Source organism: Aedes aegypti, chromosome 2 (genome assembly GCF_002204515.2).
Source record: "Aedes aegypti strain LVP_AGWG chromosome 2, AaegL5.0 Primary Assembly, whole genome shotgun sequence".
NCBI classification, from domain to species: Eukaryota; Metazoa; Arthropoda; class Insecta; order Diptera; family Culicidae; genus Aedes; species Aedes aegypti.
Window position 1 is genome coordinate 215804070 of NC_035108.1, and position 19915 is coordinate 215823984.

At 38.7% G+C, this 19915-nt stretch overlaps 1 protein-coding gene across 9 annotated transcripts in view; it reads left to right on the forward strand.

The window, feature by feature from the left end:
• Nucleotides 1-19915, forward strand: part of LOC5570873 — a 49183-nt gene that overhangs the window by 23793 nt on the left and 5475 nt on the right. For 6 of the 9 annotated variants that reach the window (XM_021843968.1, XM_021843963.1, XM_021843965.1 and 3 more), the window contains exons 2-7: nucleotides 9253-9872; nucleotides 9934-10348; nucleotides 18642-18784; nucleotides 19316-19615; nucleotides 19678-19752; nucleotides 19813-19905. In XM_021843968.1, the coding sequence (XP_021699660.1) occupies nucleotides 9443-9872; nucleotides 9934-10348; nucleotides 18642-18784; nucleotides 19316-19615; nucleotides 19678-19752; nucleotides 19813-19905 (1456 nt within the window). In that variant the 5' untranslated portion in view covers nucleotides 9253-9442. The remainder of the gene's footprint in view (nucleotides 1-9252; nucleotides 9873-9933; nucleotides 10349-18641; nucleotides 18785-19315; nucleotides 19616-19677; nucleotides 19753-19812; nucleotides 19906-19915) is intronic. The other 3 variants (XM_021843964.1, XM_021843970.1, XM_021843971.1) reach the window with 2 other exon arrangements.

The following is a 19915-nucleotide window of genomic DNA, read 5'->3' on the forward strand; positions in this document are numbered from 1 at the left end:
AGAAACTCTTATCATTACGATATTTAATTTTTCGGGGGTTGCCCTTTCCACATAAGATCGTTTGGTATTAGGACGTTTCACATAAAACAGTTTCATACAAGATCAGGTAGAATCATAAGGAAGGCATATCATTCTCATTATGCCAAATGTCCCTATACGAAATGTCCCACCTCCTAATTTCCCATTGAATCGTTGTAACTCAATTAACGAACTTCGTAAAAGAACAGTTACCTGGATTGAGATTACGTACAAAATAAATCTTCCTAAAACGAGGTTTCAGTGTACTTCGGAGTGATATAATTATATTCTATTTAAACCCAGCAGCACGCATTCTTTTGCCATCGCATCGGGCGGGTGAAAAACCACAAAGCGTAACAAATCTACTGTTCCAATCAGCGGAAGTTGGTTCCGGTTCTTCTCTCTCCGTGTCTATCTCTTTGTGGCTTATTCCCTTCAAAATTGAAGGCTCCGCATTGAATGCTTCGGAATTGGCCACCGCTTCGACCACCACACGGCACTGTCTGGTCACAGCGGGAAGCTTATTCCATTACGGTGCTCTTGAGTTGGGTGGGAACGTGCTATGTTGGGAGATGCTTTTTGCCGAAATTTTTGCATGACGCGTTCATTTTCGGCGATTGCATATCTGCCAGTGTTCTAAACAACATGAGCGAATCTAAATATTTACCTACGAGTGGGTGATGGATGTCCGACATTTTGCACATCCTGTGTTGCTTTATTCCATACATAATAACCAGCAATTTTGTTTGCAAATTTAGGTTAATGCAAGTATCGCTTAGAGGTACTTTGCACGGCAAGGTAAATTATTGATATAATAGAACCTGATTTCTCCTGCGCAGTGAAGTCGCAGTAACTTCAAATTTGTTAATGCTTACTGTACTGTACTATGTCATCCACAAATATATTTTTTTATATTCAAATGTATAAATAGTGTACAGTTTTGGTCCTGCATGATTCCAGAAGCAACATTTGCTCTTAGAAGAAATTTATAAGATTGGGAGTTCTGATATTTACTCTGAAGTGTATGATCTGTCCGATTACCTTGAATTATTCTAACAGTTTTTTAACGACATTAGTTTCTTTTGTTTTAATCCAACCTGTATGCCAAGTACTATCAAATACTTTTGCTATGTTTAGAACAGCAAGACCAGAGAAGTATCAGATTTGTCGAAATTTTTAAACTATTAATAAGCAATCAATTAACTATTGAAAAACAAACAAAAAATGTAAACTGGTCTCAAAAGAATTAGCCTGTTTACAACATTGTTCAAGAACTTTATAAAAAAAGCCTTTTTTTCGTAAACAAATAGTCGATCAAATTCGTCGGGAAGACAGAGTTAAAACTGGAAGAGAGGCACAGATATTGCACACGAAATATGAAACAAATTGCAAGATAACTCCAACTTGTCACCGAAAATCAAGGCAGGCTTGGTGATAATCGCTATTTCTCTTTTGTTGTGTGCCTTCGATCTTACCGGACAAACATGGGAAAGGGGCCAAAGTTTTCTTTAAATTTAAAAGTCATTTCTATTGGAAAGAGTAAAAAGATGTATATTTCAATACTTTATATTCAATCAAGAAAAAAATGTGCTCTTGTATGTAACGTTACTTTCAAATATGCTTTAATTGATTCTTATTCGAATTGTTTCACCTTTGATGAAATGTAAAAATATGTTTTGATCAATTACGCACTTTTATAGTGTTTGTCCATTGTTTAACCTTAGTAAGGACCTTGGGTCTTTTAAACCTATTTTAAAATTCAAATCAATGTAACTTTTGATTCAAATAAAATAAGTTACTGCAATTTAAAATTTGTTGACAATTATTTTATGTGAGATTTTTTATTTTTGCGGAAACACAAGTTTTGAATGACCCCAAGGGGGGCTTCATGAAAAAAGTTTAAAATTATGATTTAGTCGTTTTCGACCAGAAAATTCAAACAGCTCGCTAATATATTTTGGCATAAAATTTTTCTGTAATAAGGAACCAATTACCGGAGCACATACCCTGAAAAATTCGGTCCAGCTTAGTCCATGCGGAACCGGTTCCTGTTTGGATGTATTTTGCGAAAAGGACGAATGCATGGTCATTCTGGAACTTTCGGAGCACCCGAATGGAACCACTAAGTTTCAGCACCAAAACATGGCATGCGACGGCTCGATTGTCTGACATTTCCCCGAATGAACTGCTTCGCCGAATGTACTGTTTCCACGAAAGCTTTTTCCAAAGACATTTCCATTCATTTTTTTATTTTTAATTATCGGTATAATAGACTATATTAAGCAAATTTGATAATCGTTTCAAACGAATGATTCTGTTATAAACGATTTGAATCGAAAAAATGTGACATTTTCATTGGAAATCGATGACAATTTTACTGGCATGTCACTGGAAGATCCGGAACATCCGTAAAAATAATCTAATCGTTAAAAATGACTTGGAAAGCCGCGGTTTTTTTTTTGCAATCTCACTAGTTTTCAACATACATAGACATAAACAATGCTTTGAGTGCATAAGAACCTGGGGGCTCACCGGAGGATCCGGATATTTTTTTGAAGAATGCCCTTAGACCTCCAGGATATTATCCGGTGACTTCCGTTTAAAACGTGAAATATACAACCAGAGACTATTCCAGATGTCTCCATGGATTTCTCAGGATTTTCTACAAAATTTTCCTTCAGAATTTATTTAGGATTTTAACTATAAATTTCTCTAAGGCATCCAGAGATTGTTCCTTAGATTTCTTGGAGAAACCTTCCAATAAATCTAAGAGATTTCTCGAGGAAGTTTTCAAAAATAAAAAAAATCAAGCATTCTTCCAGGAATTTTCCATGTATTTTTTCAAGGAAATGCGAATTTAATATTCTAATAAGCTAAGAACACTGTTGAGAAAAAAATTGTGACACATTCCTAAAGCAAATCTTAGGATAACTTCTGTAAAAACTTGTATAAGTTCTTAAGTCTCCCTTGATGAATAAAGATTTCTAGAGAGGAAATTTTACAAGATTGTCTAAATTATTGCTAAAATAATTGAAAAAAAAAAATGAATAAATCAATGGAATCTCTGGTAAATATCCTGCAGGATTTTGTGAAGGAACTCCTGGAAAAACATAGGACGAAACCCTTGAAAAATGTGTAGGAATGATCGGAGGATTTCTTGTAAAAACTACCGAAGTGTTAACTGGTGTGGAAACCTTAAATGAACTTTTGAATATTCCGTGGGGATTTTATGAGCGATTCAATAAAAAATGCTTAGAAGAACTTCAGTATTCTTTGGATGACATGCTGGGGAAATTCCAAGAAAAAAATCTAGCATAACTCAATAATGAAACACAGATCAAACTTAAAAAACTGTTTGAAATGTTCCTAATAGATTTACTCGAATGCCCCCTCGAGGAGTTTTTGAGCAATTCTTTGGGATAACCGTAGATGAAATGGCGTAGAAACTCTTACGTTTCTTAAAAAAATCCTTGGACGAATTTTACCAAAAACTCAGGAATGAACCTTTGCGGGCTTTCTTGGAAAAAAACGGTGAAAATCTATGGAAGATCTTTTAGAGAAACGACTGGAAAAATCAGTTGAAAAGTTAGTGTAAAAATGTATTCCTAGGATAGTCTTTAGAAAATTGTTCATCCCTGAGATAATTATTGGTGGTAGTAACGCTGAAGTACTCAAGGATTCCCTGATGCAAATTCTGGAAAAATTCCTTCAAGAATCCTTTGAAAAATTACTGAAAGAATTTATAAGGAAATTTCTGATTGTATTTTAGATGAAATCTCTGGAGAAACCACTAGGATAATTCCTGGAGCTGTTCCTTAGAAATATGATGAAAAAAATTACTTCATAATTATCTGCAAGCAAGATAAGGAAAAAAGAGACTTTAGAGACCACTTTGGTTAGAATAGAGATTTCAGAGACCTTTCATCAGAAATTCTCTGAATCCATATTCTGAATCCAGGTAAAAAAAAACAAAAATCAATATTTCGAAATTTTTCGTGCCCTGGAACTATTTGAAAAACGCGTTTTATATTAGTGTGAAAATCTCTTTTGAATCACCCTTCGACAAATTTTACTACTGGACGAGCTGTCATTTTATTGTTTGCGTATTCTGTCTTATAATAATAGCGAAATCGCAAGTACGTTAAAATTGCCTCAATTCCACGAAAACGTCCAGGCTTCGAGACTTTGGACTTCCAACAATGTCTAATAGTACAATTTTTACGATGATTATCAATATTTCTTTATTTCTTTATTTGGAGTAGGCAAAAGCTCATTTGAGTAGATCAACATTAGCGTCTTTCTCAAATGGGCGCAAAACCTTCTCTTCTTTTCGTATCAACAGAATTTACATGGTTTCCAAATGATACAATTTTGGCTTACATCTATAATTACATCTAAAATACAATCCTAAGCTATCTGACAAAGATTAACTACTTCGACTAACTGAGGCTGCAAGTATTTGGCTATATTTTTTACGGAGGGTGTAACGAGAGAGATGGAAATCGAATTCAGACGAACAACGGTTGAAGATTCGACACATGCTAATAAACGGTTCGTTGTGTCCATAATTAGTGCGAGCACTCTGAAGAAACAGAAATGTGCAGGATCGAAGACGACGGTATGGAATATTGAAGGTAAGTTGTGATTACTCCAAGGGAGATGGCGCAGTCCGAAGCGCAGAAATTTATGCTGTATCGACTCGATTCGAAGAATACTATTTTGGTAATAAGCTGAGACGAGACTCGTGAAGACGGTCTTCTTTTTCTGTGATTGCTGAGTTTTTTTCTCATTCCACTTTGTGTTTATACCAATTATGCGCATGCTGTTCAAATCCTCACATGAACCTCTCAGCAAAAAATTATTGAGTTTGCATCACATCGAATCATAAATAGCCGTTTGAGCGAAATTTCATGCCAGCAAACGTAGTAGACATCAGAAATAATTAATCTTCTGCTTAGATTTATCAGCAACTTTGGAAAAAACCTGCTCTGCCGACTGAGGTTTTCAATAACAGTTTACTTTGAACACAATACTTTTCACTTTTTCAGCCATAAAAACGGTGGGCTGCATTTGACGTTACGTGAGAGGGGAATCTGGGCTGCATATGACGTTGATATTTTTCCTCTTCGCGAGTCTCTCTCAGGTAATAAGGGGACCAGACAACTGAAGAGCATTCTAATATTGATCTCACTAGTGTACAGTAAAGAGACTTAAGGCACTGAATATTTTTAAAGTGTTTTGCGACACGGAAAATAAAGCCGAGTGTTCTAGAGGCTTTAGATGTTATGTAACTAATATGCTCTTTGAAAGTGAGTTTAATGTCTAGTAACACTCCTAAGTCCTTAACAACCGACTCTCTCTTAAGAGTAGTAGACCTGATTCTATAGTCGAAATGAAACGTTGACTGTTTGCGGGAAAATGAAATCACCGAACATTTACTTGCATTCAGATCCATTCGGTTAGTGTCGCACCACTCAGTGAACACATCGAGCTGATTTTGAAGAAATTGTGCATCTTTATCATCTTTGACAGCCCAGTACAACTTGAAGTCATCAGCAAATGAGAGCTTTAGGGATTTGAGTTGTAAATGAACATCGTTGAGATATACTAAAAAAATTAGAGGCCCCAAGTGACTACCTTGAGGCACTCCGGAGGTTGCTGGGAAGAAGTTAGATGTAGTGTCTCCAATTTTGACGGCCATTTCACGACAACTCAGGTAAGATTGAAGCCAGCTGAGCAATGATCCAGAAAAACCGAGCCGATTGAATTTAGCAACAGCAATACGATGGTTAATTTTATCAAATGCAGCCGAGAAGTCCGTATAAATCGAGTCTACCTGATGACCTTTCTGCAGTGTTTGAGCGATAAACGAAGTGTAGAGAACCAAACTGATATTCGTTGAGCATTTCGGCATAAAACCATGTTGATGCTCGGAGATGAAAAGTTTGCAGTTGTGGAATAAGAAATCATACACCACTTTCTCAAATAATTTTGAGATGGCACAGAGAGCGGCAATACCACGATAATTGCTTACTTCCTGCTTATTTCCTTTCTTGAAAACAGGGAAAATGTATGCTTTTTTCCAATGGTTAGGGAAGGTTCCAACTTGTAACGATAGATTGAAGAGACGAGAAAGAGGTAAAGAAAGACTACTGGAGCACTTTTTCAAAATGAAAGCAGGCACACCATCAGGACCGGAGCTTGTTGAAGCTTTCAAGGAAGAGCAAACATCTGCGACTGTGTCTGCATCGATGATAGGGTGATCACCAACGGGAGCGTGAACAGGAATAGCACTAGCAGCTTCATTGATCTGGTGTTCTTGCAAAGATTCATTCGTAAACACACTAGAAAATTGATTTAAAAACAAATCACAAATGCCTTCTGTAGATGAACATTCAACATTTCCCTTGAACATGACCGTAGGAAGACCGGATTCCTTACGTTGCTCGTTGACATAATTCCAGAATCCTTTAGGATTATGTCTTAATTTCTGTTGAACTGCTCGTTGGTGTGAAAGAAATAAATTCTTATTCAAGGTTTTGTAACGAGAATTGGCAGCATGATAATTTTGTTTAGCACGGGGAGTTTTTAACTTTGAGTATTTGCGTAAGAGAGATCGTTTTAGCCTCTTTAATTGTTTTAAGCGATTGTTGCTCCATGGTGGCTGAGGTGACGATTTGCGAGATCTTTTTGGGACAAATTGATCGATTGCATATAATATATTCTATGACATAATCACTGGAACTGAACTCATAATACAGGGATAGATAGGGTAGGTGCACCAATTATAAATGCAATATGTCAACAGTGTGGATTAAAAGCAGATTTTAGCTGTGTATCTGAAGCGTAAGCATGACTTGTTGATGTTAATTACTAGTTTGAAGACTTGCAAAACGGATTATATGAAATTTTAGTATGAAATTGACTTAAAGCTTCTAAACATTGTTTTGTTTTAATCGTTATTTTTGTACCGATTATGGCAAAAGTGTTCCTGGCATTCACCAAAAAAATGTTCCAATTATGGACAGTCGATTACTTGTATAAAACAAATGTAAACAAAACCGCCTCTATGGTATTGCCATAATTGGGTTCTCATATACTCTTTGTACCAGATATCGTCATAGTAGATATAACATGATTTACAACTTGAAACGGTAAATTTGATTGCTCACCTTCTAAATTTCTTCATTTGAAGACATTAACTATCCATCGGTTTCAGTAGTAGACGAAAACATAAATTTCGACACGTATACAGGTGCGTGATGTAATGTTCCGAAATTTTCGTTTTTCGAAGAGTATTGCACGAATAGGGTCCTAAGGGCCTGTCCCAATTTTAGTGTCAAACGCTTAAGTTTTGGCCAAAAATACATGTTTACTCAATTTTTTAATGTTTTTCTTTTGTTTAAGTCCAAAAAACATTTTTTTAGATTTTGTCACACTCCTTGGCCTAAACTCAAATTTTGAGTGTATTTTGCTTTCCGTGTCCCTTCCGAAATGTCAGATAGGAACAACCCCAGTGTTAAAACTAAAAACCCTGTGGTGTTTTTGTCGATTAAGCAAACGTCAAACATGGTCAAAAGTGTCAAGGTTGATTTATGGACCCAATTTTTAAAGTAAAGTTTATATATTATGCAGCCGTTATTTGAGCGGGAAAAATTACTAAAATAGTTGCAGTAACATGCTCTTTCGTGTCATTAAATAACAACAAGATTTCAAAATGTCCACCATGCAAACCGTCTTCGACCTTTTGTCTTCCGACCTTTTGTCCTCTAACTCCTCTTTCCCCATAAATATTCTTAAACATGTTTTGTTCTACACTCAAGAAAATGGGTCCCTTGAATTCATGTGGATTTGCACATACGTTGCTCAAATTTCCAAAATCATTAGTTTTATTTGTGCCATATACTCACAATGATAGTATTAAATACCTTCTATTTGCAGCACATATACACCATTTGAAACATATTCAAAGTATGTGCAATGTATACATTCTTCTGAAGCACATTGTGCAAACATATGGCATCCGTATATAGTTTTCGTGGTAGTGATCGTAATAAGCTGCATTTGTCCAGCGATACTTTGTTAGCATCGGAAGGTAATTATGACTGGAAATCACCGCTATGACATTGTTTTAACTTAATCTACTTTTATGCAGAGGAAGAAATCGAATTTCATCAGAAGCAATAAATGATAATCGACTGATGAACTATCCACCTCGCTGTCCACAGAGATGTGACGTAGAATTATAACCAATACGAGTTGCCTCAACAAGTTGCCAATTTTTAGTTCGTCTGCTTCTACCGTTTATTATAATTAATTGTTATATCATACCACATATACTGTGGCCGTTGCAATGTGTCTATCAATCTATATAATAAACTATTTTTCTTCATTTTTGCTCATTATTGGATATAACAAGGAAACCCAAAAACGTCCATTAATATGATTTGTCTGATCAATATACTCCATTGAAGCCGCCCATGTAATGTATGTGTCTGGGTTATGAATCGGATATAAAGTAATCATACTTTAAATGGAAATAAAGATTGGCGACACCTCATTGATTTCGCACATACCTTCCATGTGCAAACCCCCATTGCAAAAATCCATATGGGTTGGCACATGCATCAAATGAGGACATTATCGTGAGTGTATGATGATCCATTTCGCCCCATAGTGTAATTTGCAATTTTCGATGTATAACATTATTTTATGAATTTTTAAATGTTTAAGCAGATGATAGTAAAATAATAAATTCATCTTGTCCATTTAGAAAACGGCCTTTGAAAGTCGAATTTGAGCCAAGTGTAAGTATGAAACAAAAACGGTACATTCAATACTGAGTAATAATAACAATCGAATACAAAGAATCAAAAACAGTACAGTTTCGACCCAATTCTTCCCCCATGCTTAGCCGATTCGTTACACATGAACGATGATCAGTGGCTTGCGGTGTGCCACACGCCCCTACTGTTCACACCGTGGCCTGCAATAACGACAATAATAGCTTCCTTTGCACTGACTGCGATCGATGATCAATCATTGTAATAGCTTTTCGTCAGGTTACGCCACAGTCAGTCAGTTGTTAAATCACCACGCAATGCCCAAAAAATTACTGCTGCTAGCCTACGTTTTCGACTTGGTACAACTCAACAAGCCTATCAGAAGCCGCTCTAATCTGCGATCAACAATTTATTAATTCGTCTTCTCTACTCATCTTCTCCCCATTTACAGGTCGCTCACGCAGAGAATCCATGAGATGGTGAAATGGTCCAAATCCGTGATGAACTATTTGAACTTTGGCTAACAAACGATCAAAAGCGATAAAAACCGCCCATCAATTGATGGGAGTATGAGGTTATTATTAAGTTCAGAGCCAATAATACGTAAAAGAGGGTCAGAATAAGAGATAAAAAAAATCAAAATGCGTAAGAGACAGAAGCTACTTCCGGGGATGTCCGACATCGCCGTTATAGTAATATTAGCTAGATTAGTGTTAGTATTAGGTCAAACCACCTGCAACAATGGTCAGGGTCGGGTACTTTACGAAAGACTGCCAAATCAACAGTTGCAAGGCTTCGATGACGACGTGGTCCGAGATTCGGCGCCACCGTTCCGAGTGCTGGAGAAATGCCAAGACCTCTGCCTGCGAGACCGCACAGCGTCCAACAACTTGGGACGAGCTTGTACAAGCTTTGACTTCCAACCCGGAAGTAGGATAGCCTCCTTCAGCGGCAGCGCCGAATACGAAGAATCCACTTGCTACCTTACAAGGGAGCAAGCTGCTCCGGAGGGTATAGGAAATCTCATGCTCGTGCCGAACAGTGTCCATTTCACCGAAGTGTGTCTGTCTTGTAAGGAAATCTGTAATCCAATACAATAAGCAAAATCGTCTCATACTCTTCCATCTTACAGCTAGTCGACCGGATCGCGAATGTCCCAGCCGGCGCTATGTGTTCGAAAGACACCCGAGGAAGAAACTCAAACTGCCAGTGTCCGATATCAAGGAAGTGACTGCCGCCAATCGTTCGGATTGCGAGGACAAGTGCCTCAATGAGTTTTCCTTCGTTTGCCGATCGGCAAACTACGATTCCACTTTGCGCAGTTGTTCCATGAGCCGATTCACCCGGCGGACCCATCCGGAACTGCTGGAAGATGATCCGAACTCGGATTATTTGGAGAACACCTGTCTGAATGCGGAACGGCGCTGCGATGGCTTGGTGGTGTACGTAAAAGAGGAGAACAAACGGCTGGGCGGTCCCTTCGAGGTGGAGATTTTCAACAACATGACCCTGGAGGAATGCCAGTCGCTCTGTCTGAGGGCTGAAAAGTAAGTGGATTATGATCAATGAATTCTGTTGAATTCAGGCTTTAAAAGGAACACCTTTAATATGATAATTTTCACAAAAAGGTTGTTGGGTTTACGGTTTAAAAAATCCACGTAAAGAGCAACTGGAAAGATCAGTGTCCTGTATACAATACATATTTTGTAATTATTTTTATACCGCAATACTTCAGCTTTGCCTGTAACATTGATCTAGTGTTGTTTAAACAGGTACCGAACTACACATATTCTAGCACAATTTCAAATTTTCCACAACTCAACATCACTTCACTATCAAATTTATCACTTCCGTCATGTTAGTTCAATCCTCATGATCTCTCTCTCTCTCTTAGCTTCGTAGTCACTTCGGATGATAAAGATATCAATGTGCAGTGTTCAACAGCAGATTCTAAAACGGATTGCCCTGTTTGAATCTGTTGAAAGTTTCAAAAAAAATCTTATCTACTAGTTGTCATTTTGACAGAGATATAGCATTGCACGGATCAATTCAATCAGGTTAGCCGTAAAACCATGTTATATTATAATTTGTTATCATTCATTTATCTCTGCATCGTTCGCATTGAAAACAATAAGAATATTGTGTATGTGCAAGATTATTTCAAAGCATTTCAAAATTTTCGAAGGTCTACTCAAGGATTGCACACCTCAGAGTTTATCCAACTTGTACCGAGGCTTGATAGCAACTCCTCTGCGATGCAAAGATGAGGCGATTTTGCCGTTTTTATGAGGAGAAAAATTGAACTCAAAATTTTCAACACAGATCCACAAGCAATTCGAGTGAGAGTGCAAAAAAATGCGAGGATTTTTTCTAGTATTCTCTCTCTCTTGTTGCGATGCTCACCCGCCAGACAGTCCTCGGGGAGTTGTGATGGAATTTTACCCTGGTGTGTTTTGTGCTGCATCTTCCTCGCTCAATTTTCGTTGCCTCTCTGTTTAGCATTTTTTCGCTCCCTCGCTAAGAGGCAAAGGCAGCACGCTGCTCTAGAGTATGTTACTGAACTCCGATGATATTGAGGAGTATTATGGAGCCTGCTCGTGCCTCATGCATTTTTTTGTTTTCTATCGCAGTGCATTGCTCTGGTCATCAGCGAATTGCTTGGTGATTGCTATGAGTTAAGGTTTCACAGACATGCCAGTTCATATTTATATTCAATGCGGGTCTACAGGAGGTGACGTCATTTATGGACTGCCTTCCCTACGGTAGATGCTCATAGTTCCAAAATAGGATATTTGGTTAAGGGGGAAATCTGCAATCAGATCCCTTAGAAGCTATTTCCGGGGCTTAGCTTAGCTTAGCTTAGCTTAGACTGACTACACATATCAATGGTTGCTATTCCGTGATTGACCGAAGTCAGTGAAAATGCTCAAAGAATCAACTAGAAGTTCAGCTGGGATTGGCCAAAATCTTCTTCAGTGTGCATAATTCAGTGCCTCTATTTATACAAGGTCAATAACGGCGCCGGCCACGTCCTTGCAGTCAGGTGGGATTGAGGGAAGGAATGTTAGTGTGTAACCTTTGCTATTTGGAGACCGTGTTTGCCTCTGCATCTCCACAAAGGTTACTGGGAGGGATGTTTGTTAATGGAGAGGATCGTTGGGTCAAAGGATTCACTTTGATAAGCGATTAGACCATGATAAACAATGATTTGTGAGATATATACATGCTTATACGTAAATATAATTGTTCATATAATTTCTATGTAGAGGAAAATTATGCCGACACTTGAGGTGACGAACCATTCAAAGTTTGTTGAACAAATACCTAAATGTAACATTCCTACAGCTGTCAGTACGAATAACACATATTATATTTTACTCATTTGAAAAGAAACAAAAGACTCAATTGGTTGGGACATCATAGAACACTCTTATTCTTATGCCGACACTTACAGTGGCGAACCATCCAAAGTTTGTTGAATAAAGTGAACCTTTCGCAAGTCTACACTTGTAGTGTCGTACCATTCAAAGTTTTTTTAATTACAAAAATAAAAGTATATAAGGGGTGTTCTGAAAAAAAAAAAAAAATGTTAAACATAAATAAATCATGAATCAGAGTTTGTGTCGACACTCACAGAGACGAACCATCCATAGTTTGTTGAAACATCATATTTACATCCCACCATTGTAACGATTGAATGTGCAGTCATACATATTTTATAGATTAGAAATAGAAGCATGAAACGAGCTCACCAATTGATCCGTTATCCTTGACTGAGCAACCACAATCCACTTTCAGCTTCACTCGTTTGCTCGGCTAGCACTCAGAAAAAAAATAGGCGCGCGACCCGAAAAAAAACACGGACGACAGCTCGGGCTTTCTTGACGCACTGCCCAGGACCAAGCGTCAAGGTCGTCGAAAGATCAAAAAGAACGAACCGATCGCGGCACTTTTTAACTTACTCCAACCGAACTCCCCGATCACGCCACTTTTTCACTTACGAGATCGACGCGCGACATGTTTGATCCTGCCCTCGTCGCTCGCTCCGGCAAAAGCAAGCGTCAAGGTCGAAAGATCAAACAGAACTAACCGATCGCGGCACTTTTTCACTTACTCCAACCGAACTCCCCGATCACGACACTTTTTCACTTACGAGACCGACGCGCGACATGATCCTGCCCTCGTCGCTCGCTCCGGCAAAAGCAAGCGTCAAGGTCGAAAGATCAAACAGAACTCAGTATAACTAAACCATAGATAACAGACAAAAAAATGAGGTGTGAATCAATTTCTTCAGAATGAAACGCAAGTCCTTTAGAAGCTGTTTCCGGGGCCCACTAAAACTAGCTCATGCTCTGAGATGTACAAAATGCACAGAAATTGCCCTTAGCTTCAGACCCTTTTCTCCCCAGAATCACCTTACGATATTTCTTCGGGGAGGAAGCAGTGCACATAGCACTTAACACTTTTAGCAGAAGTAGCCTAGGCAAACTGCTTCTCCTAGCCGACTTAAACAATGTTACAAGAGACCAGCCTCGCACGCATTCTCTTTACACGCTATGCGAACTCTTCCGGTACCTCTCTGATTAAAGCTTTGAACATCTTCCTTGATGATAAGTCCGATGGGCGTCATCCCGGCTATGATGCACACATGACACATTCCACGCACATATACGCCAGGATATCAAAAATTCAAACTCTGAAATATTTCCAAAGCTATGCAGAACATGAAAGACAATATGTTGAATTGTATAAAAAACATAAATTTGATTGAAAATACAGTGAAAAACATACCTAAAAAGTTATATAAAGTTTATATAATTTATTGGTGAGAAATTGAGACATTAAACAACTTTTTTCATAATAGCCCTGTATCATAGTTTATCAAGTGTAATATGATTGTCTTATCCGTTAACTAGAAGGGTATTAGATGACATTATTATGTGCGGGTTTAATTTTTTCAAACAAAATATTGGTTCTTTGAAAACGTATTTTTTTCAAAAAGTCATATTATTATGGTGTCGCGTTACGAAAATAGCCTTATTTTTGACATTGTAAAATAAATACTTCTTATAGAACTCTTATATTTTGGATTCTCTTCCTACTCGTCAAGATACGTGTGTCCATAAAAAAAAGATTTAAAATCGGACCATTCTGCGAAAAGTTACACTAGGTGCAAAGTTTTGGTGTCGCGTTACGTTAATTTTCACCGTAAATTTTCAGGATGAAACTACAAATTTCAAAATGCTCGTTCTCAGCAATGCTACAACCGATTTTCGAAATTTTTGATTTTTAGTAGATGGAAACAGTAATACTAGCTTTCAGCGTTGGTGCCCAGTGCTGGGAATGGTAATAGTAGTAGGCTTGAATTTTCGCGAAAATCACGTGGCTCTCCAGTACAGTAGTTCAAAAACGTGAATCTCATCAAGTAACCTATGATGGGTGCATGAATTTTCTAAATCGTTAGTGTCATTGAAGGCTCTAAATGCGGGAAATGCAGCGGGAAATCGAACATTTTTCTACAGTAATTCTGGGTTGCCCTTAGCAACGGGTGTTTTTCTATTTTCAAGGTTTTTGCCTACGGCAGCGATGGGCGTGAGTTTCACTGGCTTTGCTGACTGTGATTGGCTTTGCTTAGCTACTGTAGAGTGAATTTCATGATTTTTCCCAACCCTGTTGGTGCCACCCCACTAAAACCCTTCCCGTTTTTGTAAAATGTGGGTATGTTAGTTTTCTCTTGTTTTTCACTCAAATCTGCACACTAAGCTCTTACGGTGAATTTCACCGTAATCTCAACAGCTGAACAGTTCGGTGAAATAAAACACCGTAATTCCGTCGAAATATTACGGATTCCGGTGATTTTTCACCGAATACTGTAAAAATTTACCGTACTCCGTTAATTTATTTCACCGAACTGTTCAGCTGTTGAGATTTTTACAGGAATCCGTAAAATAATTTAAGTGTGTGATCAAGTAGCTCTGGTTTTTAATGGCTAGTGACCCAAATCTTATCAGACAGGTGCCTTTTAGTGCAGGAATAGTCTCTTACATGTTGTGGAATACTTGGCTTCGATGGTAAACAACGTGGTTCTCCAGCGGATAATCCGGAATATCCGTAAAAATGGTCAATTCATGAAAATAATCCAAGACAGTTTTTTGCAAACACACCAGAACTCCTTATTATAAAACGCAATAGATTATTTGAATTGTTGATGGACCTAGGTGGTCACAATAATGACCTCCGGAAGATCCGGAACATCCGTAAACATGGTCATTTCGTGAAAATCATCCTGGATCACTGCGCTTTTTTTTCAAAACATATGTGGGCTTCGTGGCCGTGCGGTTAGCGGCGTCAGTCGTTTAGGCGTATTGAGTCACGAGGTGTGGGTTCGATTCCCGCTCCAGACGGTGGAAACTTTTCGTCAAACGAAAAATTCATCACTGGGCTGCTGGGTGTTCCGTGTTGTCCGTTGCCTAATGTTAGTGATCGTTCAGTCTGTGCAGCCTTTGGCTAAAGACGGTGTAATTGTCTTTTTATATCAGAAATCAATTACTAAACATAACGGATGATTGAGATTGTTCTTGGATAATGGTGGCCATTATAAAGCTCTTGAGAGGATCTGCAGCAACCGTAAAAAAGGTCATCTCGTAAAAATCAACTTAGACGAGTAGTTTTTTTTTTCAAATCTTCTGGATGTCTTGTCATGACATTTATCTATGTTGACATTCATCCTTTACGTTGTATAATAATTAATTTGATTAATTTTGCAATAAACTTCGGTGATCAAGGTGGTGTTTAATTTCAATACAAATTATACTTCTTCTTCTTCCTGGCGTTGCGTCCTCACTGGGACAGAGCCTGCTTCTCAGTTTAGTGTTCTTATGATACTTCCACAGTTGTTAACTGAGAGCTTTCTTTGCCAAAGTTGTAATTTTCACATTCGTATATCGTGTGGCAGGTACAATTATACTCTATGCACAGGGAAGTCAAGTAAATTTGCTTCACGAAAAGATCCTGGATCGACCGGGAATCGAACCCAGACATGACTTTGCTTTGTAGCCGCGGGCTCTAACCACTCGGCTAAGAAATGCGCCCAATTATACGTGTATTACAAATTTTATATGTTCTAAAACTATGATTTTTTACGTATTAAAAACACGCGCAGTGGTCTAGGATGATTTTTACGACCAGTTTTGTGGATTTTACAAAGGGAGTTGTAGTGGCCCATGGCAGCCCTGATTGGATGATTTTATAAATTGATAATTTTTATGAATATTAACCAATCATTCTTAAAACCAGTCCTAAAACCAGAGCTTTGTGCAGAAAAGAAAAAAAGAAACATAGGGAAAGTGTACCAGTTCTGGTCATAGTAGTTCCCTATATGGCCATATGTAAAATTTTAACAACTATCACATTTTAAATCTTTTTGAATGTTTTTACATCAAGATATATGTTAAATCTAACTACTACAACACTACAAAATACTACATGGCTACGTTGAAATTTTATTGGCCCAATATCTGGTTCAATTACACCCCTGTGCCACAAAATTCTGTATCCTTCAGACAACCATTAGTAAATCATTAACACTTGCACACGGTATGTCTGAACCAGCAGATTATAAAAATCGAATGTACATCGGATATTCTCATCATCTTCAAAAGAGATCAAAGGAACGGTTAAAAAGTTTAACCCAAAAAAAGTGCAATTACCCCACTGTACAGCAGCTCTACATATTTTTCGTCCCATCATTGGGAAGCTTTTATGGTTGTCTACACATTTCTGAAACAATATTCTCAAAATAATTTATTGAATCTTTTTGATAATTTTACCCATTTATCAGATCCATTAACTCCACTGTATTATTGAATATCGGACAGTTCCGACAATCATAAATGTTTGCTTGTCGTCTTTGCCGAAAGCATACTTTTAAAAGTACATCGTTTAAAGGTTTACATAATTTTATTTTACAATCAAATTCAATTATTCTAACATGTATCAAATCTCAAGATTATTCGCGCCGCCATCCGAAAGCACTGTACCGGAAACATTCTTAAAAAATCACAGAAATATCTTAACATTATTGCAAAAAATTTAGTCAAATTTATATGGTGACCACACGTGCCATCTACGCTTTAACAAAGCACGATTTTCTCAAAAGGTTTCACAGAAACATTAAATTAATTTTAACCAGTGTCGGATCAAATTACCCCACTGTGAGGCAGAATGTCGAATGTATTAAACAAATAACAATACTAGATATACATTTTTTCTGAAACCCAAAAGCAACATTACCGATTTTATCAATAAAAATAAAAAATGCTTTTTGCGTAACGCGACACCATTTGCAGAACCCTGTTGGAAGATAAACGTAACGCGGCGCTCATAAAATGCAATCAATGATTTCTGCAATCATTCAATATTTCCATCCAGTTTGAAGTCACACTCTGATACTTATCAATACATAGAAGGATTGCCTAGAACAAACCCGGATTGTAAAAATTATAGCAGAGCAGATATAGGCGATTATAGAGTGACGTTTAAAAAAGTGCATTTCAGCGATGGTGTCGCGTTACGGAATGCAACTGCTTTTAATTACCATATATGCAGTGTTATGTTTCAAAATGAATGTCTCAACATCAAGTACATTTAATATGCATGATATAAAACCTGTTTTATCACATGGTCACAATGCATATTTCCAAGAACATGCCTAATTTGATAATGAAAGTCGGTTCCTCGTGGTATCGCGTTACGCTGGAATGTGTCACATACCGTTCTATGATTTAGAAACCGTTTGGTATGCGCTAGCTACTCCTTGAGCCTATACGTGCTTTCTAACCGCTTTAGGCCTCTGTCCGTTCTCAGCGCTTTTGATCAGATTGGTCCTCCATACCTTAGTATGGATAGCGCCACGCCTGCCAGGAGCTTGCGTTTACTGGCAATTACTGTCGAATCCTACCATCAAAACAGCTTTCTAGAAGCTTACACATCTGCACCGGTACCTTGAGGCCATGAAGTGCGTTTTATCGCTTCCCAGCTTGCGCTGTTGAACGCATTTTTCACATCCACAGTGACAACCAAGTAGTAACGGATGCCGCTCCTTTTATGCTCGATGGCCACCTAAGCTGTCTGAACGACCGACTGGATAGCGTCCAGAGTAGATTTACCTTATTGAATCCAAACTGGTTGTTGGGCAGGCCGACCGCACCTTCCGTATACGGTAATAACCTGTTGAAGATCAATCTCTCCAGCAACTTGCTTGTCGTATCTAGTAGACAGATAGGTCGTTGCGCTGACGGGTCACATGGTGGTTTCCCCGCCTTTGGTGATAGCATTTCTGTCGCTTCCATACTTTCGGAAAGAGTCCTTGATCTATGCAGCGTCTTAGTCAATACCACCCTGTAGGCGTCACCCCCAGATCGCTGGAAGATTTTCGATTGATTCGCACCACCAGTACACCGGCGGCTTGTTCTCTCTAGGAGGGGCTTTTCTCGGTATGGAAGCATCACACGCTCGTGATATCACAGCGACTAGCTCTTCACTGTTTAGGTCTAGAGTGTTTCGTTCACGCCTCAGGGCTTCGGTGAATATTTTACCTTCAAATCGCGCTGTTTTCCAACCTCAGCATTGTGATGAGCCAGTCCTAGTTTCCTAGAAAATAGGGGTTTATAATCTACGATACGTAGATTAGCTTTATAGTAACAATTGGTCGATGCATATTTCAGACTTTCTTTCATGATTCGTCTGTGGAAACGTAGAGAAAACGTCCAAAATATTTCAATACATTACAATGGTTAAAGCAAATAGTTCGATCTTTATTTTTTCCTAATTTCCACATAGGTATTTCTGCCGCTCGATCGAATTCGACGATCAAACGAAGCAGTGCATCCTCTCGGAGGAAGATTCGGTCTCGCAGAAAGATGACCTCAGCATCAGCTCTAGTCCCACCCACCATTTCTACGACTTGGTGTGCCTGGATAATCGTAAGTATCCATTCGGAATCACGCTTTCGCTTTCAATTCGATGCATTAGTGAATGTCACTCTCCCCCTTCATCCAAAGAACCCCCCGGGTCGTCAGAAGAACTTCATTCATCCTACAATTCATTCGACCGATTTTCCGCACAAAGTAGATTCAAAGCAATTTCGCACGCTAACTTTACGGTTAAGTGAACGCTACGAGCACGCTAGACAAAATTTGCTTTTTGCCTTAACTATGATTTTCTCTAGAACCATGTCCGTTGGTATCCTGAGACGGGTCCGAGAGCTTGGGAGCCGAGGTACTCGTGTTTGATCTAGAGACTCACTCCCTCCTGACTTGCACATTGTGTTAGACCCCTTCCTACATGGAATCTCCACCTCTTCTGACGATTCTTAACCCGTTGAATTGTGTTGTTTAACTCATCCTTTGCACAAGTGTTGTGAGAGTTGTTGGAAACACTCCCGGGGGGTTCGGGGAGCGGAAGTTGCCGTGTTCTGTTTTGTAATGCACTGCCTTGTTATTGTCATAACCCAGAACGCGGAACCGATTATCCGGAAAATTCCGTTACATCACACTTGTTCGCTAGCGGCAGACGTCCAGATACCGCCTTTCAGAGGTATCGTAACTCTAGACTAGGTGGAGAGTTTCATTCAGAAATTACGGGAAGGTCGTTGAGTGAGTGTCTGGACGAGTGTCTCCGGCAGACCAGCTTCCAGTGCCGTTCAGCGGTCTATAGCGATCGCTTTCGAACCTGCCGTCTCAGTCGATACAATCAACGGGATGGAATGCGCATCATCTACGATGCTGACTATGATTACTATGAAAACCTAATGCGTAAGTATCATGTAGTTGGGCTAGTCTCTAAATGAGGTACATTTTTATTAAACTATTTAAAGCACATTTAGTGGGCGGAGATTCCGATTCGACCAACGGCAGACCAGATCCGACAGATTGGAGACCACCCTACGGAGGTAAAAGATGATGATGGTTACTCCATGATTGTGAATTCGTGCTAACATTCTTCTTTACAGACCGTGATCGTGATCGCATACCAGACGACAGAGCTCCAGGTCGGTTTCCACCGGGAGAACGTTATCCTCCTGGATTACGACCGGACTATGGTGGTAAGTGTAT